This window comes from Peromyscus leucopus, chromosome 17 (genome assembly GCF_004664715.2).
Source record: "Peromyscus leucopus breed LL Stock chromosome 17, UCI_PerLeu_2.1, whole genome shotgun sequence".
In the NCBI taxonomy this organism is placed as follows: Eukaryota; Metazoa; Chordata; class Mammalia; order Rodentia; family Cricetidae; genus Peromyscus; species Peromyscus leucopus.
Genome location: NC_051077.1, coordinates 6,209,068 through 6,236,356, shown reverse-complemented (window position 1 = coordinate 6,236,356; position 27,289 = coordinate 6,209,068). Strand labels below are relative to the sequence as shown.

Below are 27,289 nucleotides of genomic sequence, written 5' to 3'. Positions count from 1 at the left end.
AATTGTTTGGTATCCATCAGAATTAAGGAGCCAAAGCTAACCACAAAACTATAAATGTGCATTGCCATGGAATGTCTGCATTATGTTATTAACTGTGTTTTCTCTTTGGATTTAGGTCATCAAGCTTGCTTTTGAAGAGTTTGAGTTGGAAAGAGGATATGACACCCTGACAGTTGGAGATGCTGGGAAGGTGGGAGACACCAGATCCGTTTTATATGTGTGAGTATACCATCTCACTTTTCTTCTCAGTATGCACTTATGTGGGCAGATGTTGGTTGGCCTATCTTTATAAGTGCTCTCCCTGAATATGCTAGTGATGATCACTCTGATTTTTGCATGAGGACTAACTGAAGATTATATTTTTCCTGTATGAACTGTTTTCACTGTTTTTTTTTTAAGTGTGTTTGTGGCAAAAATAAAATGAAACAGAGCAACAGCAAAAGACAGAAATCAGGAAACATGCCTTTTTCAACTCAGGCATCCCTGTGGTCCTGTCTCTTCCCTCCCAATGTGAACAGGTGTTTTTGGAATAGTAGTTTTCTGGGATAATGCTGTATGCTTGCTGGGAACCCTCATGCACTATAAAACTACCTAATAAAAGAGGCTGAGACTGCAGAATAAGTAAATCAGAGTCCCACTAGGCTCAGGGCAGTCTTCAGGGACCCTGCCATAGGCTCCTTCTTGTGCCTGAAGCTTCAGTGTTTCTAACCCATAGCAAAGTCCACTTCGGGTGCTTTGAGCTCCGGGTTCTTGTCAGTTTTCATCAGATCTGTTTTTATCGAAATAAAATATGTGATCTGGGAATGCTCATCTCTGTAGCTTTTGGGCTGAAAGGAAAAAATTTCCATCCTCTTGCCAGATGGCTTCAGGTAGTAACTCTGGAAAGCACTGGTCTGAAAACATCTATCACTCATGGAATGATGATGCTAAGGGACTTACCTCCTTTTTCTCAGTCAGTATGTATGTAATTATGTCCTTTTTTTTATCTTGGGCATGGGCACACGTATAGAAAAGGGGTGCTGTTGCCCTCTCACTTTGTGGATCACTTCCTTAGGAGGTAATGCACATTTTTTAAAAGCACCATGGTGGGACACACTGTGCGTGGCTGGGTCTATTGGTGGTCCTGCCTAGGCTACATGGGGGCTTGAAACTTTCACCCTTTCTATTGTCAACATTGTATCAGATGAGCATCTATTTTGGCCCATTTTGTCATTGCCCATTCCCACTATGACTGACAATAATTTAATGCCACATGACTGGCTCACACTTTCCAATGGGTACAATGGCAGTAAGAATGATGTCATGGCCAAGTGTTACCCAGCACACCCTGAGCTGTCCAGTGTACACTGCATTCTCATCTCAGTCTGTGAATTCTGGGTACACAGTGCCATAGTTCCATTAGTGATGGATCTCTCCTGGTTCCCAGCTAACTGGATGCTGAAGAGGTAATTCCAAAAGAGTTCTGTACTCTAGGTCTCCACTTCTGTCATGCAGATGCCACTGTTCTTAAATGGCCACTGTGTGGGTCTCCTTTTCCCACCTACACCCTCTTCTTTAGCTTTTGTAGCAGTCACACAGTGCAAAATTCTTCACTCAATGTGTAGTTAATTCGCTTGCCTTTAGGAAATTTTTCTAGCAAAGAAATTTAAGGGGCAAAGAGTGTCAACATTTCCGATGTTACTTTTTGTCCAGCTTTTCTAGAAAATTTATGAAAATTTACATTTTCACCAAAGTGGAACATGAAAGTATTTATTTGCCCAAACCCTAACACTCAACACCTACACACACACATGCATGCACCCACATGTTTGTAAATAATTATATGTTTATTATTTTAATCATTATTATAAAAACCATTGCAAACAAAATATTTACACACTAAAATTAATCAGACCCATAGACTATACAATTTAATAAATATCTATACAGTTAGAGCAGCCATTCAGAGTGGAAGCTGTGGCACTCCATGTGGTATTTTATACTTTTGATACCGAATATATTTTATATACTTATCCACCACCAAATGAAAAGTTCATGACAGCTAGAACTAGAAAAACAATTAGCTTTATTGACAATATCACAAGATTGGAATCAACTTAATTGTCCATTGCCAGATAAATGGATAATAAAAATTTTACATATATAATATTGTATGATATATATATATATATAAAAGAATATTATTCAGCTTTATAGAAAAAGCTAATCACAAATTTTGTAGGAAAATTGACAGTCATAGCATGTATAATATTAAGCAAGGTCATATACTCTAAGGTTAAAAAAAACACATATCCCCATAATATATTAGATCTAGCCAATAATATGTAAATATGTAAACAAGTATACATGTGGGTATAATACAAGATGTAGAAAAGAAGAGAAGAAAGGCTAAGTATTAGGGAATTAGGAAAAACTAACTGCAGGTGATAAACATGAGTTATGATTATATATTGATAATAATATTTGCCAAGTGGCTAGACCAATTTTTGCAAAAGCACAGAGTTCTCTAGGATAACACTGGGCACCTGTATTGTTGGCATGAGTCTAGCTAGCATCCTGTGTTGTATATAACTATCTACACACAGATAGTGAGTATATGTGGGCTGGTAATCCAAGATGGAGTTTCTGATTCAATGCTACTTCCTGCCTCTGTGACCCTGAGGGAAGTCATTTTACCTCTGTGTCCCTCTGTTTCCATGGCTACAAAATATATACAATAAACTTAGATAATAAATGTAAACTACATGTGAAATGGTTTAATTGTTACCATAACATCTGATTTTTAAAAGGACACCACTCAAATAAATGAGAATGGTTTTTAAATAAATGCAAAAGTTAAAATATAAATGCAGTAAGGGAATGCCTTAGAACATCCCATGGGTTGCTATTAAGGATCTAAGCTCACACTCTCATTTTTTAAAGGCTTTTTGTTGTTAAGAAAGCAATGGTAAACCGTATGTTACAATGACATAAGTGTTATTAGGACCTCTTCATAATAGCTCAGATCTATAAATGAAAATCTAAATGGCCGACTGAATCAAACTGAGGTGCCCTCTGGGAAACATAATGTAACAAGGAGCAAAGCGCATTTAATCAGCTGAAGCAGAGGAAGAAGAGCCATGGAGATACTTCCTTAGTATCTGGTCCTGAGTTACAGAGAAGGGAGAATGCTGGGGCCTTCACCTGGCTTCTGGAACAAGCAGGTAAATCCAGATTAAACACCCACAGCCCAACTTGAGTAAGTATGTGCTGTGCATTATTCTCTGCATGGGCTTTATAATCTATTAGGACAAATGACAGATGCACTAAGACCCTTTAAATAGTAGGCAGTCTATAAACTCACAAAAGCTCCTGATGCGGATTTCCAACCACACTAGACTTGGCTCCCTGTATGCTGGGTGGGGACTGAGTGCCTTGGGCCCATTATCTCACCGGTCCTCCTCTTGGGTAACAGGTGGGTTCTACTCAGAACTTGGAAGGTATTTAGGAAGGGAAATGACATAATAAGGAGAGGGCACATTCTAAATGTGGTTTTTAGAGCTCTGATTTCTGTTCATAGATTTTATTTTCTCAAACTTTGTAACACAAAGCAAAATCCCTAAGGGTTCAGGGATTCATCTGTCACCCCAGTCTTCCCAAAAGAAGGATGGATTTTCTCAGAGTATTTGTATAGCATGGCAAACTCAAAAGAAAATGAAATAACTAACTTAACAGATCTCTGCTGAGCTCTTTCTGAGAATATATATTGACAATTTCCTCAAAATTAAATTGCAAACTGGCGAGGGGAGATATTGCTTTACCTGGCCCCGCTCTAGCTGGCAGTAACAGGAGATTGCATTAACTTGGATGTCCTGAGGATTGTGAGACAGGATATGGCTTTTTAAATGTCCACCCCTCTGTGGGGATGAAGGAATCTGTGTGCAAGTAGCAGCCTCCATACAGCTAGACATTTGGATTAGATAATAAGGAAATGAGTTGATCCCCAGGGAAGCTTCACCCTGTCTTCAACCTCCTTCTAGTTAGAGCCCCTGCCTTGCTGTGGCTATGATTGGCATCTCCCTGCTGGCCTGAGATGAAAGGATTCATTCTCTTTATATTCAAAGAAAACAGGCACCAGGGGTATGGCTTAAGCCCAGGAGGCATAAGGCCTTGGGGCCAATCCCCAGCACTCCGAAAAGAAGAAGAAAGAGAATGGGGAAAAGAGAAAAAGAGGGAGACTGAGAAAATAAGAAAGAAAAGGATTCTCCTAGCCCAGGTGTGCCAGTCAGGTATCCTTGATATGATACCTTCATGATGGAGGACATGGGCCAACTTCTGTTAGGAGTAAAGACAGAAAAATGTCAATTTAAATGTTGTCCAAAAAATTTTCACTTTTCATGATTAGAAATCAAGTCAATTAGCACTGAAGGGATGTGGCCTGTGGCTCATGTGATCCCAAACTCACATTCATGATATTCAAAATAGTAGCTTCCAGGTCCCTGGAGTTCTTCCAGGACACTCCGATCTGTTATAAGAGGGCTGCTCTGTACTCAAAGTTGGCCCATCATTAGCTTTCATTTCTCTGCCTCTTGTCTTTAAGAAAAATAATTTTTCAAGCATAAAAAGTTGGGGCATGACTTGGCAGGAAAAAGAAAAAAAAAGTAACTGTGGTCCTGAGTGAGAGGAGTAATTCCCTTACTGCAGTGACTATAAGTGACTATCTCTATAAATATCAACCCCAACAGCAGTAAGACAGCTTCCAATTGTGTCTTACATAATGGGAAACATATTTCCTTGTGGGTACATTTATTGACTTGTTTTGGTCTTGACTGCAATGGGTATCAAGAAATCTACCTACCTAAGCATTCATGTGGTTTGGTTTCAGTTATTACTCACATCTAAGTATAAATTGGCTGTACCTGTCAAATGTGTAAGGACTGTTAGGCTTATGCTATGTTTGCCTGTTATTGCCAAGTCTCTCTCTCTCTCTCTCTCTCTCTCTCTCTCTCTCTCTCTCTCTCTCTCTCTCTCCCTCCCTCCCTCCCTCCCTCCCTCCCTCCCTCCCTCCCTCCCTCTCTCTCTCTCTCTCTCTCTCTCTCTCTCTCTCTCTCTCTCTCTCTCTGTGTGTGTGTGTCCATAGAGGCCAGGTTGATGTTGCATATCTTCATCTATTGCTCTCCACCTTAGTCTCTGAGACAGGATCCCTCACTGAGCTCAGAGCCTGACTGGCCAGTGAGCTCCAGGGATCCCCCTGCCTCTCTCTCCATCTCCACTATACTTACAGGTGTGAACCACCACTCCTGGCAGCTTTTATGTGAGGGCTGTAGGTCCAAATTCAGCTTCTCATGCTTGTATGGCAGACACTTTACAGAACCATCTCTTCAGCTCTTCCTTCTAAAATCATACCCTCCTTTCTCTCTCCCCACTCACCGCTAACCCCTGACAGCTACTGTCTTGCACTATCTCTAAAAAACGCTGTCATTGCATGGTCATGGTCATTTTAGCATCCTGCAGTGTATGATGGTTTATGATCCTTTCCTCCTAGTTTTGTGTGCTTCTAATGTGGACATCCCACAACTTCTTTAGTATTGACTCACTAACGAATGCCTGGGGTGTTTCCTGCTTTGATGACGGCTATAAAGGCTGTGATGAATGTTTCTGTAAAGAATGGTGTGTACACATAAACTTTTGTTTCTTTAAAACATACACATACACACCCATAAATGTGATTTCTGGCCCATGCACTACTTGCTAGCTCAGTGTTCTGAGACACTGCAGGCAGTTTCCCAGAGTGGCACTGCCAGTCCACCTTCATACTGGCATGCTCAGCCATCCAGTTTCTTCACTGCCATCTGCATTTGGAGTCGTCACCTTTTGTCCTGCTTAGTGGGTATATGGTTCTGTCTCTGTGGTGTTTAGATTGCATTGTTCTCTGGCCATGCTGATCATTTCCTCTGCTTCTTCAACACCTGTGCTTCCTCTCTTGCAGGGTACCCACCATGCTTTTTCATATCATCTAATCAGATTTATATTTTACTTGAGAGTTACTTGGGTGTTCATGGTGTTAGTGCTCTGTAGAACAGAAGCTTCATATGACCTTATCTCTCACCCATCTTTTTAGCTTACGCTTTTCTCATGAATTGTCTCACAGCAATGGCTTTGTATTGAGATGGCCAATGGATGGACATTAAGTCCAGCTCTTTGAGGGTAAAGTGTATGGATATCCAAGCTCTGGAGCTTGGGGGTGCATGAAATGTGATTCCCTAAGTGAAGATAGTTTTACATTTTATCTTTAGGTTATTTTCAATTTTAAATTCATTTTTGTAGGATATATAAGACATGAGTACAAATTCTGCCCTAACTTCTGCATGTCTGGTTTTTTTTTTTTTTTTCTGCACTTTATTAAAGGTCTACCTTTCTTCCTTTTACTGATTCTGTTTGTGTCTTTATCAAAAACCGGGTGTGCATGATCTTAGGAGTTTGTTCTGGGGCTTCTCCTTTATCATCAATCTGTGTATCTAGCTCTCTACCAGAACAACAAAGGAGAAGTTACTTTTCTGTTGCTGTGATAAAATATCATGACCCAAGTGCCTTAAGCAAGAAAAGGATTTATTTTAGCTCAGTTTTCTGGATGTATAGACTCATCATGGTCGGGAAGAATTTGGATGGCATTGGGGGCAAGAAACTGGCTGGTAACATTTCATCTGCCTCCAGTAAGCAAAGAGAGCTAACAGGAAACAGGAGGAGGCTATAAAACCCCAGAACCTGCCCCATGGTAGGGTACTTCCTCCAGCAAGGTTGTATCCCCTAAAACTTCTATAATTTCCCAAACAGCAGCACCAACTAGGGAACCAATGTTCATGCCTGCCAACAAGGGACATTTCTCATTTCAAACCACCACAAGATACTTAGCAAGTAGAGGTATTAATTTCAGTGGTATCACTCTTGTTCTCTTTTCCGAGTGTTTTGCTGTCCTTGTTCTGTTCTCTTCCTTATAGGCTTGAGAGTAGCTGTGTATATTGTACCAAACCTTTTTGAAATTGAGGTAGATACGGCTAATTTACAACTTGGAGTGAACTGGTGTGCTTCCTGTGTGGAGTCTCCCAGTCCCTGTGCATGGAGTTCCATCATGTGTTTTGGTGTCATCTGATAACTGCGCATTTTCCCTTCCTTAATTATTCAGTTAGCAGATTGCACATGTTGGTCTGTTCATGTCCAGACAGCAAGTTCTGATGTATAATCCAGTGCAAACTTCCTCTGCGGCACTGCACTCATTTACCCAGTATTTGGTAGAAGATGCTTTGATCTAGGTTTGTGGGTATTAGTTAGGAGTTTCCCCTCACTCATCTTCCTTTGTCTTGTGTCGGATTCAGCCTAGCTTTACTACTAAATGAGTTGCAATGCATGCATGCATGCTGTTGCTTGAAGGAAGAGTTAATGAGCAGCATTAGGATTCTGGTGTAAAAAGCACAGTTGTCTAGCAAAGCCACCTGGGCCTGGGGGCTTTAGAGAGGGAACATTCTGGCTTAGAGTCAGATTCTTTAAGGGTGTGAAGGTTTCTCAGACTGCCACTGCCTCTTGACAGAGTTTTAACACTTTGTAGATCCTGTGGGACTTAACAATATTCATAAGTCTGTTGGGTTTATGTGCCCACATTTCTCTGCATTCATTGCTTTGGCAATAGTCTTGGAATGTGTGGACATCCTCATCTCTTCATTCCTGATGCTGGTTTCACCTTGCCCAATCCCTGCCAGGTTTCCTATGAATTGAGCAGTAAAACCTGTTTTTATAAGAAGCATGTCTGGTTCATTTGCTCCTCTTGTTTCTCTGTCACCATCCTGTGACATCTGTTGCCATCATGACTATGTGCCTGCCTCCCTTGGGTCTACTTTCCCTCGTTTCTCACAGGGACTTCAGTGCTGTTTCTAACCTTTTCCTTGTAGCTAACAACCATGTGTACTGTAGAAATTTTCTCTGCTCTTTTTTAATTGTTTCCTTCCTATTTTATGTTGGGTCTTGCATTTAATCAGTTCTAGTGGGTTTTTTGCCTATGTTGTTTTGTTTATTTGTTTACATTTCCATTTGCGAATTCTACTTTAAATCATGGATAATCCCTTTTTGTATGTTTGCAGATTTTTCCTATCACATTTGTGTTAATAACTTCTAGTTTGAATCCATCTTGGTCACAGGACACATTCTATATGACTTCTGCCCTTGGCTGGCCAGGTGCTCCTAAATTGTCCATGCAGCTTCAAACCCACAGCAATCCCAGGCTTCATAAGGCACCATCAAACTAGCTTCTAACCACATAAAGTTGAAGTAAAAATTAATATGGGACTATACCACATTATAATTTGCCTTCTGTGCAGCTTTTCCTAATTCTTGACTCCTAGTTTTGTCCTTACCTCACTGCACAGATGTAGCTGGAGTTTTCTGTAGTCCCACCTAGGCCCACAGCTGCTCAGACCCAAATAAACACATGGAGGCTTGTATTAATTAAAACTGTATGGTGTAATGGCTCAGGCTTCTTGCCAGCTAGATCTTACATCTTAAATTAACCCATTTCTATAAATCTGTACCTTGCCACGTGGCTTGTGACTTACTGGTATCTTTACATCTTGCTTCTCCTGGTGGCGGCGGCTGGCAGCATCTCCCGACTCAGCCTTCCTATACTTCTTCAGTCTTCTTATAGCTGCCTGGCTACTGGCCAATCAGCATTTTATTTATTAACCAATCAGAGCAACACATTGACAGCATGCAGAGCAATATCCACAGCACACAGGTTATTGATGGGTTTGTCATTATTGTTTTGAAATCTACCATCTTCTGTTGCTAGTGTCATGAAGTTTATTCTTTATGATACCATGATGGGTGTGACAGGCATTAAACACATGATCGGTGGTAGTCTACATTTTATTTCCTGCTAGCAAGTTTCTACAAATTTGGCGGGTTATAGAAATCCATACTCCCTTAGTTCTAGAAATTAGAGGCTCACGATGGAGTTCCCTGGGCCAGCATCGCTGTGAGCTAAGCTATTGATGGAGGTTCTGGGAAGAACCCATTTGTCCTCTTCTTACTCTGATGGCTGCAGCAGGCCTGGGTTCTTATCTCTATTGCTGTGTCAATGCTTACCTGGCCTCCACCCCTCTAATGGCTCCAGCTGCTCATCCCTTATCCAGTAATTTTACATGTCACTTGCAGCCTACCTGGACCTAAGCTGTTTACTAAGTTAGATCCTGGACATTAACAGTAGCAAGCACTGGTACAAAGGTTTGAGGCATGGGTGTGAGTGTAGCTGTCATTCACCTCTGCAGCTTGGGTCAACAGTAAAATGTCAAGGGACTCTGGAAAACTCACTAACCCCCTGATCTTTTTGTCCATCTACCAGATCGACAAGCCAGTGTTGTAAATACCAAGCTGATCTTTAAGGTGCAGTTTAACTAATAAACATGATTCACAGAATTCATGATGAAGAGATGAGACCATATTGTATGTGGCCATCTTTCCACTCCATCCCCGGTTCCTTCTCCACCTGGAAGCTTCCAGCTCCCTGCTGCTACCATTTTCTTCTTCCTAAAAAACTTTTCAGAAAAATTTTAAGAGCAGTTCAGCTACCTACCCTTAATTTGTTGTGGCGAACTTTGGCCTGAGAATTTTACTCTTTTTAAAGGATCCCCTAAGCTATGAAGAGTGGCCTGGAGTACTTGTGATTGGCACTTTAGTTTCTGGCCTCTGAGGTCCCAAACGGGAATCTGTTGTTATCCACATCACAGGTCCCTTCTTGTCTTCAAGGTTTTCCCTTTCTTTTGTTTTCAAATATAAATTACATTTGTCTTCTAGTGGATTTGCCGTTATTGAGTTTACGTCAGTTCTGGGATTTATAGTATATGTTTCTTACCAAATCTGATCAATTTCATGTCAAAAGTTACTTGTTGCAATACTCTGTCAACTTCTCTTCCTTTGCTCCAGACCCCACTTTGTCAGCTCCACCCCTGTGCCACGCGCCTTGTCCCCATCTCCTTTCACCTTGCTGTTGACCCCCTCCCTGTAAGTTACACCTGCTGAGCAAGTTTTGTTTTCATCTGTTGCACAGTTTTACTTCTACTCTTCTTCCAGATTTTGTTGGAAAGCCACTTGCATTTCTTTGCTGAGATGTCCTCCTCTGTGTTCCACATGTTTGCAGAGAATTCGTGGAGGCCATACATTGTTTCTTAAATGTTTGTGCTTTGATTCCCTGCCACCCAGCTCCCAGCTCCCATTCACTTCAGTAGCCAGTGGGTCATGTCTGTTCATTCTGGTTGTGATTTTCTCATGTCCTTGTTTGAGGATTGCATCCTGGAGATCTTTTCCGTCTGGTTAGGATGTGCCAAGGACTGGTTGAGTCCTTCATTTCAGAAGGTGAGCCTTCTGCATCAGCGCTGGGCTTGGCCTCTTGCTGTGGCTGGTCCCCTGAACAATTTTAATTATCACTGGGATAATGCTTTGCTTGGAGGGCAGGTACTCACTGATGGTTCTGGGGAATGGGCCACATGGACTCTCAAAGCTTGCTGTAATGACCCAATGGGGTGGGAGAACAGTCAGTCTTAGCGATCTCCCTGATAGTGTCACACACCTGACCCTCACCTTTGCCTGATTCTGCTGAAGGAGGCCTCAAGCTTACTTTGCAGATAGATTGTCCCCTATAGCCAGGCTGTCTGTGGGAACATCTGCCTTGATTGTTCTTCCCTGTGCAAATTGAGCCTTGAGAGCTAGGGACCTGGCTCAGTCAGGGAAGTGCTTGCCTTGAAAGAGTGAAGACCAGAGCTTGAGCCTCAAAGTTCTTTGAAAAAGTCAGGTATGATGATATACCATTTTGACCTGACGCTGGAGAGTGGGAAACAGGCTGATCACTAGGACTTGCCGCCGAGACAGTCTAGCTGAACTGGCAAGATTCAGGCCAATGAGAAACCCTGCCTTACGAAACAAGGTGATTTGCCCCTGAGGGACAATACCTGAGATTGACCACTGGCCTTACACACACACACAAACACACACACACACACACACACACACACACACACACACACACACACTTTTAAAAAAATAAAATGGAAAATGGGATTTTTGTAGCCATAGGGAAGGAGATCTTAGCTGCCTTCTGTCGGGGACTTTATAGTCTATACACGTACTGGTACCAGCATGGCTGGAGGTCAGGTAGGAACCTCCTACCTGTCTTGGGAGGAATGAGCTGGTCTAGACTGTTTGCTGCCAGGCCAGGGAGAGCTAAATAGGCTCTAGGTGTCTGCGTTTGAGGGAACCTACAGAACACTCCATACTCAACTTTTGGCTTATTTGGGACCATAGCTCAGCTTGCTTTGCTTCTTTTTGTAGACATGCCTTCTGTCTCCCTCCTGGACTGTTTCTAGGACTTTAACTTTATTACACATTTATTACACACACACACACACACACACACACACACACACACACACACACACACACCTAGGGGGAGCACAAAAGAAGATCTCTTTGACCAGAGGGTTGGTCAGCATCATTCCATAGCCTGGCTATACTAAGTAGAAAAATTGAGAAATTGGCATCCTCTGGGGTCTCCATCAACTTTTTAATCTCTTTGACCTGTGAGATCAAGAGGTTTGGATTTGATATTTTTAGATGGCTTATGTGGTCATTGTGATGAGGGTTAGTAAATTGAAAGAAGAGACTGGCAGTGATTGGTGTAACTCATCATCCTTCCCCTGCCATTGGACTGCACATGATTGATTGGTGTAACTCATCACCATTCCCATGCCATCTGACTTGAATAGATCCTAGCCCAGTGATCTCTCTGTCACACTTATGTGAAAATCACATGCTAATCAAATTAACAAACCGCAGTCCATTCCAGCATCACAAGAATGCCTCTGGGGAGCATCAGGACTCTAACACACACACACACACACACACACACACACACACACACACACACATTCGCTCTCTCTCTCTCTCTCTCTCTCTCTCTCTCTCTCTCTCTCTCTCTCTCTCTCGTGCAGGTAAGTCATTCCTCATTATAGCATTACATATGACATATTCTCTAAAACCTACCCACTTGGTTAGTTTTCAGAGTCATCTTGATTTCCATATTAGAGTCTCATCCCTCCCCACCCATCCAGCTCATGTAGTGGTACATGTCACAAATAACCAATCATTCTGAGTGGCAGGATCCCATGTTCATGCTAGATGGACTGAGTCATAGCTCACTTCATTTCTCCTCAGTGCTGACACTATCATCTGCATGAATATGTATGAATTGGAATAGAGACTCCCCGAAGTAAAAAGTTTAGAGTTCTTCCCCCTTTATTTGTTGAGTAACTACATAGTCTTCTGCTTCTATGTGACTCTAGCCTTTTGTATCAGGATGACCCTTAATGTGTTGATAATTTGCTCCATCTCTGGGTTGACTGTTTTGCCCATGGATAAAATAAGGCATACCTTGTGTTTACTGCTGGGAATCTGCACCTCACACTGCATGGACCGGATGCATGCCCATGTCCCCACAAATCTCACTATTTAAATCATATGTGCATGCTAGCCTCTCAAAGAGTTCATAAACCACATGTGCATGAAGAATTGTAAAGACTGCTAAGGGGTTCAGGTGTGGGTCACTTTTTATCTTGGGGCAGCACTTCCTTCTCAATGGCCTAATTTATAATTAAAATCAGTGTATTAAAGTTTAGTTCCACTTTCCCTCCAGGCACTCTCTAGAGGAGAGCAGGTATGATATACAGCAGGTGCTGCTATAGGACATCAATGTCATGTCTTGACAGATGTATGGCATGATCAGGTCCCCCCCCTCCCTGCCCCCCACGCTCACTTTGAGCAATTTAAAATTAGCATAGAGTAGAACAGAAATGTCATGTGCCTAAATCTGTAATATTAACATAGGTGCAGACCTATGTCACCTTCACCTGAGTCAAGGTAGGGAGCAGTTCCCTTGCCACCAAGACACTACCATGTCCTTGCGTCTGTCCCTGTCCTGTCACAGGCCTGGGTTTATCCCAGCCCCTACTCAACTTACCACAGCATTGTCCTTTTGAGACTGTCACATAAATGGAACTACATTCTTAGTTGCTTTTGAGAGTTCAAGTCAGGTGAAAACTTGTACAGCCATTTTCAAAAAGAAGTGAGCAGGTTCATGGAAAAGCAAAGCGGCATCGATTGTGAGAACAACCTCACCTTGGAGGAATAAACTCCTGCGTGAACATCTTGGCTGCTCTGACTATAACTATTAAAAATTAGGAGAAACATAAATATCCTCCAGCAGAGAAGTGGGCCAATTTGTGGTACGCTGGTTGAGAGGGTGGATGCTTAGCACCTCAGATAACAGCTAAGGAGCTATTGGTGTACCATCTCAACAGGCTTTCCTGGGGGTGGCTGTGAGTGAAGGAGTCAGGTCTGACTTTCAGCCACCCTTCCCTGTCAAATGTAAGATGCTGAACTCTTCAGCAGGAGCAGAGGGGAGATGTCCTCAGAAACTCTTTGATTCTCTCTCATTCTCTCTTCTCCCCTGTTTTAATACCAAGGTGGATGCTGGGGCTTCAGTCTTAGATGGGATGAGAGACCAGAGGAAAAGGAATTACATTGTCCAGGGAGGTTAAATGCCATGAAATGCTCCCAGTCACAAAGGAGGCTAGCTCCTGCTCCAGGGACCTGGGTATTACATGTTTGATTACAATGTGCTGAAACCTGCAGGCTGATGAATAAGTGTGTACGTGTACTTATATACTTATCTTTTCAGTATAAGAAAAAACAAATATTAGGAACAGTTTGTGGCTTTGTGTAGAGCACTTGGCTACCAGTGGCCCTTGCTTCCATCTCCAGCACAGCGGAAAAAACCAGTAAGCCAGTATTGTGAGAGAGGACCTGGGGTTGAAATTACAGGGAAGCACGGAAAGTCTGGCATCTTCAATAGTGTACCCCTGTTTTAGCTCTCAGGTGAGGTTTAATTAGGATGATTTTATTCTTAACTTTAATGAAGACACAGGATCAGTTATCATTAGTTTATTCAAAACTGTGACTGCTTTAAAAGAAAATGTTTCCAAAGTGTGTCTTCTCATTCACATTTAAGTATTCTAATAAAGCCAACAACTGGTTTAATTTTGGTTTCAAATGATTGTAAAAATAAATAAATACACAAACAAATAAATCTTATCTCAAATGCCCAAACAGCTGCAAGGCTGTAAGGAGACTGTGGGCTTGCTTTGTGTCAAAAAGATCTCTCTCTCTCTCTCTCTCTCTCTCTCTCTCTCTCTCTCTCTCTCTCTGTCAGTGCTATCAAACCAAATTAAGTTTATAAATCTCAAAGAAATACTCAAAGACAATGTTTTCCTTTGTTTTAAACTAGTTTTAACCACTTTAAACTTGGAAACATTATATAAAATATTTTTGAATTTTTCAGCTGGTTTATAAAGTTAATTAGCATTCAACTAATTAGTACAAAAAGAATTAATTGTGATAAAGTGTGTTTGGAACTCTTTTCGCATGCATGCCAATCAAATAATTTGGAAGCTTAAAATAAATTCTAAAATGGGCCTGACTACAGGAAAGGGATTTGACATTTGATTGAGTGAACTGTGAGAGGAGCTGCCAGTGTGCTTGCCTATTCAGTTTTGAGAGAATTCACAGAGTAAGACTGGATTAAAATCAAGTGCAGTGGGCAAATAAAAGAAATTCAAATATGCACCTCAGGGTGTGCCTGGAGTAGTTAGTTACTTTGGAAGTATGCATCTTTGCAATGAGTGTGGATTTTCTACATGATAATTATGTTTTTAACAACTTAAATTAAATGCCTGGCAAGAAAGTAACCAGAGAAGGGGCTAACTGAGGAGAGAGCCCAGGGGGCTGCTAAGGTATTGCCTCTGTTCAACACAAGCCATAGCAAAGGAAGGGAGCCATGTCTGGGAGACTGAGGGGCACCATTGTCAGGAATTCCTCCCTGGCCTCACCTTCCTCAACCGGAAGCTTCCTGCTATCAGTGGGAACTCAGGAGACTTGAGCCCCACGAGCTTCCAGCCTTCATCATTGCCATTGTTTCCCTCATTTTCCTGAGGAAGAAAGTGCCAGCTCAGAGCAGGGAGTAAAGAGTAAGAAAGAACATGAGGAGAAAGCAGATATCACAGGCAATAATTAGAAGAAACTGAAAAAGAGACATGGATCTCAGCCCGGGTAAAGGGCTACTACTGGGCTGAGACCAGTAAGCTAATGAAGGGCTTACTGTGTGAATGAACACTGAAGTTCAGACACTCAGAACCCACGGACATGCTGGGTGGGTGCATGGCCTGCCTATCATTCGAGACATGGAGAGCAACAGAGTCAGAGGATCCCCAGTGTAACTTGACGAGTGAGACTAGCCACATGAAGTAATGGTTTTGATTGAGAAACTCTGCCACAAAGAATGAGAGTGAAGGATGATTCCTGACATCCAATCTTGGCCTTCCACATGTACTCATCATACATGTGTGCATGTATGCCCAAACACATGCAAACATGGGTATAGACATATGCACATAGTGGATTTATCAAATGAGTGAGGAAGCTGAGGGATTTCAGAGACCAGTAGAATGGACCAACACCAGATGTCTGGTCTAGTAAAACACATGACACCTAACAGCACTTGTCTCTAGGAAGTTGGGGCATCAATTCCATGGGGAGCACAATGACCAGGATTGTGTGTGCTCAGAACTCAGACATTCATTTTAAAGCATAACATGGTGGGTGTAAGCTAGGGTAGTTGCTTCACTGCTTACCTCTGAAACATCACTGTTAACTCTCACTGAGAACAGCAAAAAAATCCTGGATAGACAGCAAACAAGGCAAAGATCTTCCAAGGCATGGCAATGAGGGGGTCACAGTGTTGAAATAATCAAGGAACCATCTTACATCATATGATATCCATATGAAGCTGAAACTTCCCATGGGAGAGATACAGTAGCCCATACATTGTCATAGACAGGCAGATGAGCATGTGGTGATATCAGAGGTAAAAGGGCTTGATGCCAGCAAAGAATTGCTATGAGCACAGACCAGAAAAGCAGAGCCACCATTTACTGCAGAGTGTTGTGGGTACCATTTCTGATACCTGTGGTCACCGCAGGAACCCTGGATGCTCAGAGTTTGGGATGTTTACATTAACTTTAGGATACAGCAGCACTGTCTTTTCTTTCTTCTCTCTGCTCCTATACAAAGCAATGCCTTTAAGATTAGATATGATCTTCCTGTTGCATATCCATATGGTCTTGGGAATGACCACCTGTGGAATGAAAACAGGAAGAAAATGAAAATAAACTAAGCAAGTGGAAAAGGAGCAGCTAAAGCCCTCACTCCTCTGAATACAGCAGCCTTGACTGGTGGAGAACAGCTACAGAGCTGAGTATATGGTGATGTACAAGAAGACCTCATGAAGCACAATAAGAAATGGAAGGCACATGAGATTTTTCAAAGACAAACAGGCCAGGGGAGGTGTTTTCCTCTCATTCTGCAAACTTTTCTCTTCAAGGGCATTTTCTGATTCTTGGTCAAACATAATCCTTTGCTCAGTGAAAGTTTTTTTTGGGAGACAAAGGATGTTTCTAATTTTGCAATAGAGAGACAAAGGAAGATCTGCAAGTGCATTAGAAAAGGGCACAGGACTGGAAGGTCTTTCTTAAACAGGGTGTATAGGAAGCAGAGAAGGCTTTGCCACACCATTAGTGATCAGCCACAGGTAAATACAAAACCCTTGAGAGATCATTATGTAATTGGCAGAAGAACTAAAATATACACTGGCCACACTAAATCTCCACTGGGATACTTCATGCTCAGATACTGCTGATGGGAATATAAATGGAATGCTCAGTCTAGAATCTTGAAGACAGAAATTGCAATTATAGAAACAGAAATTAGAACATACAAATTGCATTCTTAGGAATTTATATCAGTAACATGAAGAGTTATACTGTGGAAACAGTGCATATCCATTATACTAGCTTTATGGGTCATCTACCAAGCTGATGAGCATTTTAGCAGGCCATGATGTATCCATGCTATGGAGTCTCACTCAACAATGGGAAGGGAGGAACTGATGGTATACAAATCATATGACTGATCTGGGGAATTAAGCCAAGTGGACAAAGTCAATTCTAAAACAGACAAACTGTGGTCTCATTTATGTAATAGCATAATGAGTGAATTTGGAGTTAGAGACAGACTCATAGCTGCCAGTAATGAGTCACGGTGAGAGGAGGTGTGATGAGTCTTTGAAGAGGAACTATGGGGAATTTCTCTCTGATTGACTACAGCCTGGATTCCCAAAACTACACGTGTGTTTTAGAGAGTTACACACACACACACACACACACACACACACACACACACAACCACAGAGACAGAGAGAGACAGAGATGGGACAGAGACAGAGAGACAGTGCTTCCCAAGACAGGTAGGTCATCCATCCAGGCTGAGATAGTACTTTATAGATCTGTAAAATCTTAGCATTGGGGAGATGAGAAAAAAAAATACACATGGCTCTTTGTGTTACTTCTGTCAGCTTTATTAATATGGTATTTTACTAGGAAAAAAGTAAAAATACCAGCATTAATCACCTTCACCCTGTACATATCCAAAGATGAATTTTAAGCAGAAATTAAAATAACAAAGCTCATGAGTACTTTTCCCTCAGGTCTGCTTATCAAAGTATTTTAAAAAGTCTTATTTCACTTACAGGAGGCTTAGGAAGGCAGATACAGCTGTAGATGTTTTGGCAAAGCAAGAGGGAAGAGGAGGGAGCAGAGAGGGGCCCAGGAGGCAGTCTCTCTGGGGGACCTGCAGGCTGGCTCCCTTCCTAAGGAGTCACAGAGCTAGGCATTTGTGATCCATGTGCTATTTGGCTGATTACACTTCAACAAAATGCATGCACAGAAAAGCAAACAAATCTCTCTTACAATCAAACAAGCAAACACAAAAGAACAATCTCCAGCGAAGACAAATGTTCAGACATACGTGTGTAGCAAGCATACATCGCTCACCGGAACACGTTCCTTTTCCAAGCTGAGTGTAACGCAGCCTGAGTTACTTGGCATGTAATGACTGCCGTTCATCTTCCTTTGAAGAAGCAGGTTTTCGAGGCCGGCTGCGAGGAGAATGTTGGGTTGATAGACGGATGTTATGATTGATGGTGCAAATCATGTGTTCACATTCCCGAAACCACTTTGCTGAAAGCAAAGCTTCCTATTTGATTAGGGACATTTGTTTTGGTTGAATTGATTTCTTTCCTGTACTTTTCCTGTTTCAACATGCTATTCTGTCGGCATGGTGAGTTCAGTCAATGGATTTGGTGTTTCTTTTCACTGGCTGACAGCGCAGGCGATGTGACTGGTTTGTGAATGCACGCTGAATGCTTCTTGGAAACTGCCTGGTAGTTTGACCTGGATGTTCATTAAGCTCTGTAACATCTATTTCAACCACATACACTGTTCTTTTCAATATCATTAAAATGTGTGATTACCTTTAATACATCTTAAAGGAGATTTTGTGTGCAAGGTACATAATTCCAGACTACATGGAGAAATGAATCTGTAGGGTTTCTCACCTTGCAGAGGTTTGCCTTTGATGGTGTCATACAATAAACTAGTGAGCCACACGGATCATTTCCCTACCACGTAGCACAGCTGGCTCTTTGCTTTTTCAGGTTTGTACAGATTTATCCCAGTAAATATTGTACCGAGGAAGCATGAGCTTTCCAATAAATGGGATGGTCTTTTTTTAAGTTTGTTTTTTATTTTATGTGTATGATTGTTTTTCTTGTGTGTAAATGTGTGCCAGAAGAGACTACCAAGTCTTCTGGAATTGCGGTTTCAGATGGTTTTGAGCTACCATGTGGGTACTTGGAACTGAACCTTGGTCTTCTGTAAGATCAATAACCACTGAGCAATATCTCCAGTCCCCTCTAGCTGATTTTTTTTAAATGAAAAAAGAAAAAAAAAAAAAACTATGTGTTTACAGTGATTGGATAGTTACCAAAAATGCCAGTAATGCTAATATTTAAATATTTATATGAGTGGCAAGTTGCTACAGAGTTTTGAAAGAGAATCTGCTACAGAGGTGTGTGTGTGTGTGTGTGTGTGTGTGTGTGTGTGTGTGTGTGTGTGTGTGTGTCTGTGTCTGTGTGTCTGTGTGTCTGTGTGTGTGTTGACTATTCCAGTAGCAAGACCCTGCTCTGAGGAAAAGTCAATGTATTTGTAGCCAGTGATAAAAGTCCGATCCTTTCCCTCCTGTGCAGGCTCACAGGCTCCAGTGTTCCTGACCTCATCGTGAGCATGAGCAATCAGATGTGGCTTCACCTGCAGTCAGATGATAGCATTGGCTCACCGGGGTTTAAAGCTGTGTACCAAGGTAAGCCTGAATCACCATAGTGTTGAAATGGAAGGCTTCTAAGAGTGAAGAGACCATTCTGTACATGACAGAGATAAATGAAAAAAAACATGTTGGAATACGGCTCATAAATGAAATTAGTGCTCTGTAACTGGTTTAGAGCCCTGCCTAAATGGCCTGTCTCTGAAACAAGACTGCATGGCATGGCGTTATCATGTCAAAATATAAAACAACAGGAAATACAAACTTTAGTTGTGAAACGTGGGTAGACTTGTGGATCTCTTGGCAATATCATTTTGATCATTATTTCTGAAACTTTTCCTTACTATATCTGATATTGCAAAGTTGAAAGTAACATGAACAATATATTTGTCTTGCTATGATTTGTATTTTTGAGGATACTTGTGAGCTAACCCATGTATTTGTGATGAAGGTCTGTTATTTTCTGTGTTGATGAATGCTGCTAGAACTTTGGTAGTCATAAAGAACTGCTGGTGTTGCCAATGGTTCCTGAATCCTAACAGCATGTGACTTTCTCCTGCCAGAGGGGTGGCTGGCCCTGTGGCCTCTGACCACTTGACTCTGATCCTGTTAGATCTCATTGACCTGCTCCTATTTGAGATCCTCCACTTATTGTCTATTGTGGTGATATTTTATTTGTGCTGAAATGTGGTGATATTTTATTTGTATGTCAATAAATAAAGCATGTCTGAAGATCAAGGGGAAAAAGGCCAGTCATTTTTAAGTAATTCTTGACTGTTTATATTGTATATACTTATTGTATATTCTTTTTCTTGTATTTGTTATAACTTTTTTATTATTTTAAACAAAAAGGGGAAATGTGGTTGATATATTATACACATGAATAAACTTATCTGGGGGTCAGAGAACAGAGCAGTCACAATATTAAACATAGAGACTAGGCAGTGGTAGCACACGCCTCTCTAATCCTAGCATTCCGGAGGCAGAGATCCATCTGGATCTCTGTGAGTTCAAAGCCACACTGGAAACAGCCAGGCATGGTGACACACACCTTTAATCCCAGGAAGTGATGGCAGGAAGCAGAAGGTATATAAGGTGTGAGGATCATGAACTAGAGCCTTTTTAAGCTTTTAGCTTTTAGCAACAGTTCAGCTGAGATCCATTCAGATGAAGATTCAGAGGCTTCCAGTTTGAGGAAACGAGATCAGCTGAAAAGTTGGCAAGGTGAGGTTGGATGTGGCTTGTTTTGTTTCTCTGATTATTCACTGTTCACCCTAATACCTGGATCTGTTTTTTCTTTAATTTTTTTAAATTAATTAATTAATTAATTTTTCTATTATCAGCTTGATACAGTATAAATTCTTATCTTAATAGTGAAATGTTTCGTTGAGGCTTGTTGAGTAATTGAGTAAAACCAAAACTTATTATAAGCCACAGTCATCCTAGGGTCCCCCATGCTATATATATAGCCTCCATGGTTCTGTGGGTTGCAGTCTGGTTGTTCTTTGCTTTATATCTAGAATCCACTTATGAGTGAGTACATACCATGTTTGTCCTTCTGGTTTGGGTTACCTCATTAATAAGAACTTTTACAATTTGTCTACAGTCTGTTTAAGATGTATGGCACCATAGACATGTGTGCACTTGAAGTCTGCTCTTAATTTCAACTATATGCCATAAAAATAGTTGCTAGTTTTAAAAATGTATCAAGAAGTTGTGTAGATAAAGTCAGAGAAATAGATAAACAGAAGGACCCACCAACCCCAGACAGGAAGTGCAGAGGATACACATTGCAAGTGCACATGAGTGAACATGTCTTGGAAAACTCCATTTTTTTCTATGTAAGTGGAGGTAGTCAGAATGTGAACATGTCCTGTGGGGGAAGTGGCCTGACTTGGTATCCTTAACTATAAGGTAGGAAATAGATTTCCCTTGTGGGAAGCATAGAATAGGGTGGGGACTTAATGACTCCTTATCATTAAAAAACTACAACAAAAGGAGAGATATTCTTCTCCCATTCATAGTCTAATCCTGGGATGCAGAGATAACTGCAGATCACTTACTTACCGTGACCTTTTAATTTCTAGATATGACCTTGAATGGGTCTTCTCCATGGGTGTTTACTTTCTCAAGAATACACAGCTGAGGTGTAATATTTTCCATATGACTTATAGTTACAACAACCTTGGGTGGAGTCTAAAAGCATCAGGGAAACACCAAATGCTTCCCATGCGGTGCAGAGGACTTGCTCCTTCAGTTTGAAGACAGCATTACAAGGTTGAGCTTTTGAGCTCCACCTTGAGGTGGGGGGCACACCTCTGACTGTGAGGGTCTGAGTATTCTCAAATGAAACACGAGTACCCCCGCTGTGTACAGCTTGATGACCAGGCAATATTAGCTGTAACTACCTTTAATTCTCACTCTGTTAACAATATCAATAGTCTGTTAATAGCTACACCTTGAGACGTCATGGAAACAAGAAAGACAGTGTTCAAGGAGTGGACCCTTCAGTGCAATGCATCATCGCCTGATAAATCAATCATCCACAGGTTTAAAAAATTATATAGCTTTCTAAATTTAGAACACTGAGAGAATATAGAAAAAGAAGAGTTTTTAGAGAAACTTGCATTTCTTTTTAAAAAATTTATTACACTTATTTATTTATTTATTTATTTGGTATGTGTATGCGCTTGGGTGTACTCTTGTGCCACAGAACATGTGTGGAGGTCAGAGGCTAGCTCATAGGTATCACCCTCGTTCTACCATGCAGGTTCTAGGGATGAAACCCAGGTCATCAGGTTGGGTAGTAGCCACCTCCACCCACTGAGCTGTGTCACAGGCCCGAGAAACAGTGTTCCAGGACGCTATGCTAAGCTGATAATTGAAGATAACACACAAGTCACTCACTGTGTCGCTCAGCTGCTCATGAGTTATCAGAAATCACATACCACTGATATTCGAGTAGGATTCAGTTTTCCAGATGTTGATTCTGCATGGCTTTAGCTGACTCAGAGCCAAGGACACAGGCTCTAATCTGTGCCATACTGGGCATGAGTTCTGCCCCTTAACAGTGTGACTTAGGTAGTAAAGTCATTTCATCTCTGTATCATACACCCCTCCTTTCAATAACAAGATGGAGAGATCGTAGCAACAGCATCTGCTTGGCAGGTTTGCTGTTAAAAACTCAAGTGACTTGAAGAACCCAACAAAACAAACTCCAGCTATGAATGCCATTTACATTTCTATTTTAATTGGGAGCATATTTCCTGCCCCTTCTTTTTTTCATTTTATTACAAAACATATGACCCCATCGGATGGAATTGGGAGAGTGTCCCCCATACATCTTTACTTTCCTGATTGGCCAGGGAATGTCCTCAGAGATACATGGCATATGTATTTCCTTGACAGTCTTCTCAGAATCTTCCTGCAGCTTCATACCTGACATAGAAGATACAGCAGATACAGGACACTGCTTCTTGTTGTTTTTTGTTTGTTTGTTTTTGTTGTTGATTTACACTTACTCTTTTGGGGCCTACCACCCAGCTCCCAAATAAATCACACATGGAGGCTTATTATTACTTATAAATATCTGGCTTATTTCTAGCCATTTTTCCTTAAATTAGTCCATCTACCTTTTGTCTCTGGACTTTTACATGTATCTATTTCTGTACATCTTTTTTTCTTACTCTGTTGCTGGTTGTATAGCTGGGTGGCTGGTCCCTTGCATTCTCCTCTCCTTGTTCTCTTGCTCTTTTTTCTCCTCCTCCCAGATTCCTCCTTGTTTTTATTCTCTCTGCCTACCAGCTCCACCTATCCTTTCTTCTGCCTTGCTGCTGGCTGTTCAGCGCTTTATTAGACCATCAGGTGTTTTAGACAGGCACAGTAACACAGCTTCACAGAGTTAAGCAAATGCAACATAAAAAAATGCAACACACCTTTGCATCATTAAACAAATGTTCCACAACATAAACAAATGTAACACATCTTAAAATAATGCACAACAGGACACTTTAGTCGTCATGAGATGTCCCAGCATTCCACGTCAAAATTGGCTTGATTGAGCCACAGAGACACCCTAACACAGTTGCAGTGACATCAGACACAGCTGTCACCAAAGATTCCCCACAATTCTCTTGCCAGCTCCAAAGTATCCAAGTACAAGTGACCTAGCTAGACCAACCACGAGGTGCCTGAGGCCCCTGAGTTAGTGTAAAACATCCTTTTCGAGACATAACCGGGCTCCTAGGCCAAGCACCTGTCTCCTAGGAGCATTGCCTTGCTACTTTTGCAAATCAAGCTCAGACTCTCCTTTCTCTGACAGGCCAAATGACATTCCAGAGAAATTGACTCAGAATGAGGTTTTTTGTTTTGTTTTTGTTTTTGTTTTTTTGTTGCATACCAAGTAAAGGAGGGTGAGGCAGATTTCCCAGTGTCAAGCAGAGTCGTGTGGCTGGAGAAGAAAGAACAAGGCAGAGTTTTTGTAGGTGGTAGGGATTAGGTTAGGACAGGAGAATAGGAAAGGAAGGAAGGAGCATGGATGGAGGAACTGAGGATGAAGATGAGATTGATAGCAGAAGAGCTTAGTTAGGGCTATGAGAGGACAGGAAGAGAAGGGACAGAGAGAAGTTAAGCACGAGAGCAGAAAAGGAGCTGTGTAAAGAGAGAACTGATTCAGAAGAATAAAGTGTATGGACTAAAGAGTTTCATTTATTATCATCAAAGATTAGATATTCGGCTGGTTGTAGATTCTTCCTGGATCCTGGGAGAGGGTTATCGAGGGGGCTGGACCACCCCCCATAGTCCACTATACCTGGCTCCCCAACAGGGACCTGAACCCTGGACCCTCACAGGTTTGGGATATATGATCTTCCACGTGCACCCCTTCTGCCTCTGCAACAACATCCCCTCTCTTCTATCTCCTCACCAGCCCCAGAGTGTGTTTAAGTAACTGAGTCTTAGTGGAAGATTGTCTCTAAGAAAGTGGACTGAGGAGGTTTTTTTTGGGGGGGGGGGGCTGGCATCATCCTGGAGTGCCAGTGCTTTGGAGGGAATCAGGCAAGGACTGAGTGCAAAGGCATGGAGTAGTCCAGAGCTGGAGGCACTCAGACTCAGCAATAACACCAGCAGAGAATCTTGTCAACATGTTGTCTACCTAGACTTCTGTCAGCATGCAGGTATCATAAGATAGGCATGGATGGGTATCATCTTCCATATATTCATCTATCCACCTATCTATCTATCTGCTAGCTAGGACCTGTCTGTTTATCTATCAGTCTGTCCATTGTCAGTCTGTCCATCTGCATCCATCCATCTACATACTATCTACTATCATCTCTATCCATCAGTATCTATGTAATCTATCATATGCCTCGCTATCTATGGAGAATGCTGATACTTCACCTTAAGAAAGTAACAGGCTCTAAGGAAAATTTCAAAAGTCAGGGGCAACCCTTAAGGTAATTTTGATATGTCTAAATCATTTTCAAGTTTCATAATACCAGAATTCTTGTTGAATTGTGACAGTAGGTGGCACCCATTTAAAAGAAAACATGGATTGTGTTACAGCAGATATTGCCGGCCATCAGAACAGAGGAAAGACAAGGACTTACCTTTCACTTAAGCTCCTGGGGAACCACTGGGGTGGCAGCCTCAGTGGCCGTATGTCTCACACAGTCATGGACTAACAGGTTAACCCCCCCCCCTGCCTTTTCACTGCTTTGAGTAAAATACTGGGAGTCACCTCTAGACCTCCTCTTTGTCACGAAACTAACATTTAGTTACAGTCCACCACACAGAGGATTTAGCTAGCTGCACTTTCACAAATCATATCACTTGTTATTTTTTTTATGACTAGTTGTGTTTTAGTATGGGGTGAATTAGAGGAAATACTTCCCAGGAAGGACTGCTGTGAGATAAAAGAAAAACCTCTTTCCAGTTCCTAACAAGGATCCTCCCAGGGAAGTTCCATGTCCAACACTCCTGTTTCAGTCAGCCATTGCTACAACCAAGCAGAATGACCATTGCTGTGTCCCCAGGAACAATGGAACTCTGCTTTTGTGGTGGGTACAAGGCCAGGCCCAGTGTGACCCGGAGGAGGTGACAGGGAAATCACCTCACAATAAGAACAATGCCTACACCCACTTGACAGAGGAGAGTCCCATAGGACAGAAGTTGCTGTGTGGCCTCAGATCCTCTGCCTGTGCTGTGGGCTTTGCTGCACTTGGTTGTCACCATCTGCATGCCTCATCTTCTACGGGAGCAGGTGGGATTAGAGGGAGGGAGTAGCCACTGAACAGAGAGAGGCTTGCAGGTCATGTAGGAAATCGCTCTTCCCTGGGCTGTTAGCATGAAGCTCACACGTTTCCTAAGCCCAGACATGTGCCCTACCAGAATGACAGATTTCCCGAACCTAGGATGACAACTGAGGGGGGTGACGGTGTATCACCTCTTGTTTACATTGTGAAGATTCGAAGTGCCTCACTGCAAAGCAGCAGGGCCCAGGGTAGACTTTTGAAAACCGATAGAAGCTTTATTTAAATCTATCACAGGTGGCTCCTTCCTAGAAACAGATGCTTCCCTGGAGACTATAGAGAAAAATGTGTTGGGGGAGTTTGGCAGAAGGAGCTGTTCTTAAACATGGGCTGAGGCTGGAGAGATGGCTTAGCTGGAAGAACACTAAGCCTGATGACCCACAGAGTGAAAAGAGAGAACAGCCCTTGCAAGTTGTCCCCCAACCTCTAGGCATACACAGACACATGCGAAGGAAGGAAGGAAGGAAGGAAGGAAGGAAGGAAGGAAGGAAGGAAGGAAGGAAGGAAGGAAGGAAGGAAGGAAAAGAAAGGAGAGAGGAAGGGATGGGAGGAAACTAGAGAGAGAAAAAAAATATTTATTAAAGGCGCTAAATGCCAGCAAGAATCCTAGATGCTGAAAGACTCAGAAATCCCAGGACTGCTCATATTGTATAGTGTCATTAATAGCACAGTGGTAGTGGTGCATGGACCTCAGCAGGGACACAGCAGAAATGAGGCCAAGTCACACATGATGAGCAAGGATGGAGATATTGTATACTGGAACCTTGGCAGCAGCTATTGAGTGGAGCTGACAGAGGCTGCCACCGACTAGCCTGTTCAGCTAACCAAGTGGGCAGTGGGCTTTTATTGCTGTAGGGATCAAGCTAATGCTGGATAATTATTCCGCACACAAATATACTGGCTTGACACTTGGGAGAACACTTTTTTTTCCTTAAAAGATCTTTCACCTCATTGTCCTTTTTTTTTTTTTACATGAATATATATTAATTTTATTTCAAGTTCCTGTTTTCCTTAGAATGTGAAATTCTTTTGTTATCTCAAAATGATCCACTGGTTAGGATGTTATTTGTGTTCTCACCCTAATGGATCACATGTAGTAACAGCCGTGACAGCATAGGTACAGACATCCTGCCAACGAAGCTCTGTCCTGTGTGCATGGACTCCAGCCGAAGCTTCCCACAGCGGTTCCATCTCTCAGCTGAAATAATGAGCTGGGTCACGTAGGTTCTCTGGTGACTCAGCTCAGGTGCTTTTATTGCGACCCATTTCTTTGACCTGTTAGCCAGCTGAGCTCCACCTCTCAGGCTGTTCCACAGGGAAATAGAATCAAACAGAAAGTAGCCTGATGTGGAGTGATACTACAAGGGAGAAAAACCATGGTGGGAAGGGGCTGCTCCAGTCTTTAGCAACAGGCAGAAGGCATCATGGAAGAGTATGAGGGATGAGGCCTCCCTGAGGAGGGGACATCTCAGCGTTTATGACTGCTGTCAACTCCTCCATGGTGAGAGGTGGGAGGGGAATATGGCTCTCACCATCCAACAGCCTTTACCCCCAGCTCTGAAAAAGATAGAAATCAGTAACTTCCAGTATTCCAGCAAAGATGATTGGACAGGAGATGAGCATGCAGAAGGAGG

General features: G+C 42.1%; 1 protein-coding gene across 1 annotated transcript in view; it reads left to right on the top strand.

The window, feature by feature from the left end:
* The window catches only part of Csmd1 (CUB and Sushi multiple domains 1), a 1,301,483-nt gene that overhangs the window by 917,208 nt on the left and 356,986 nt on the right, over positions 1 to 27,289 (top strand). Inside the window, exons 10-11 of the mRNA XM_028882070.2 lie at positions 116 to 219; positions 19,271 to 19,383. Of these exons, the coding sequence (XP_028737903.2) occupies positions 116 to 219; positions 19,271 to 19,383 (217 nt within the window). The remainder of the gene's footprint in view (positions 1 to 115; positions 220 to 19,270; positions 19,384 to 27,289) is intronic.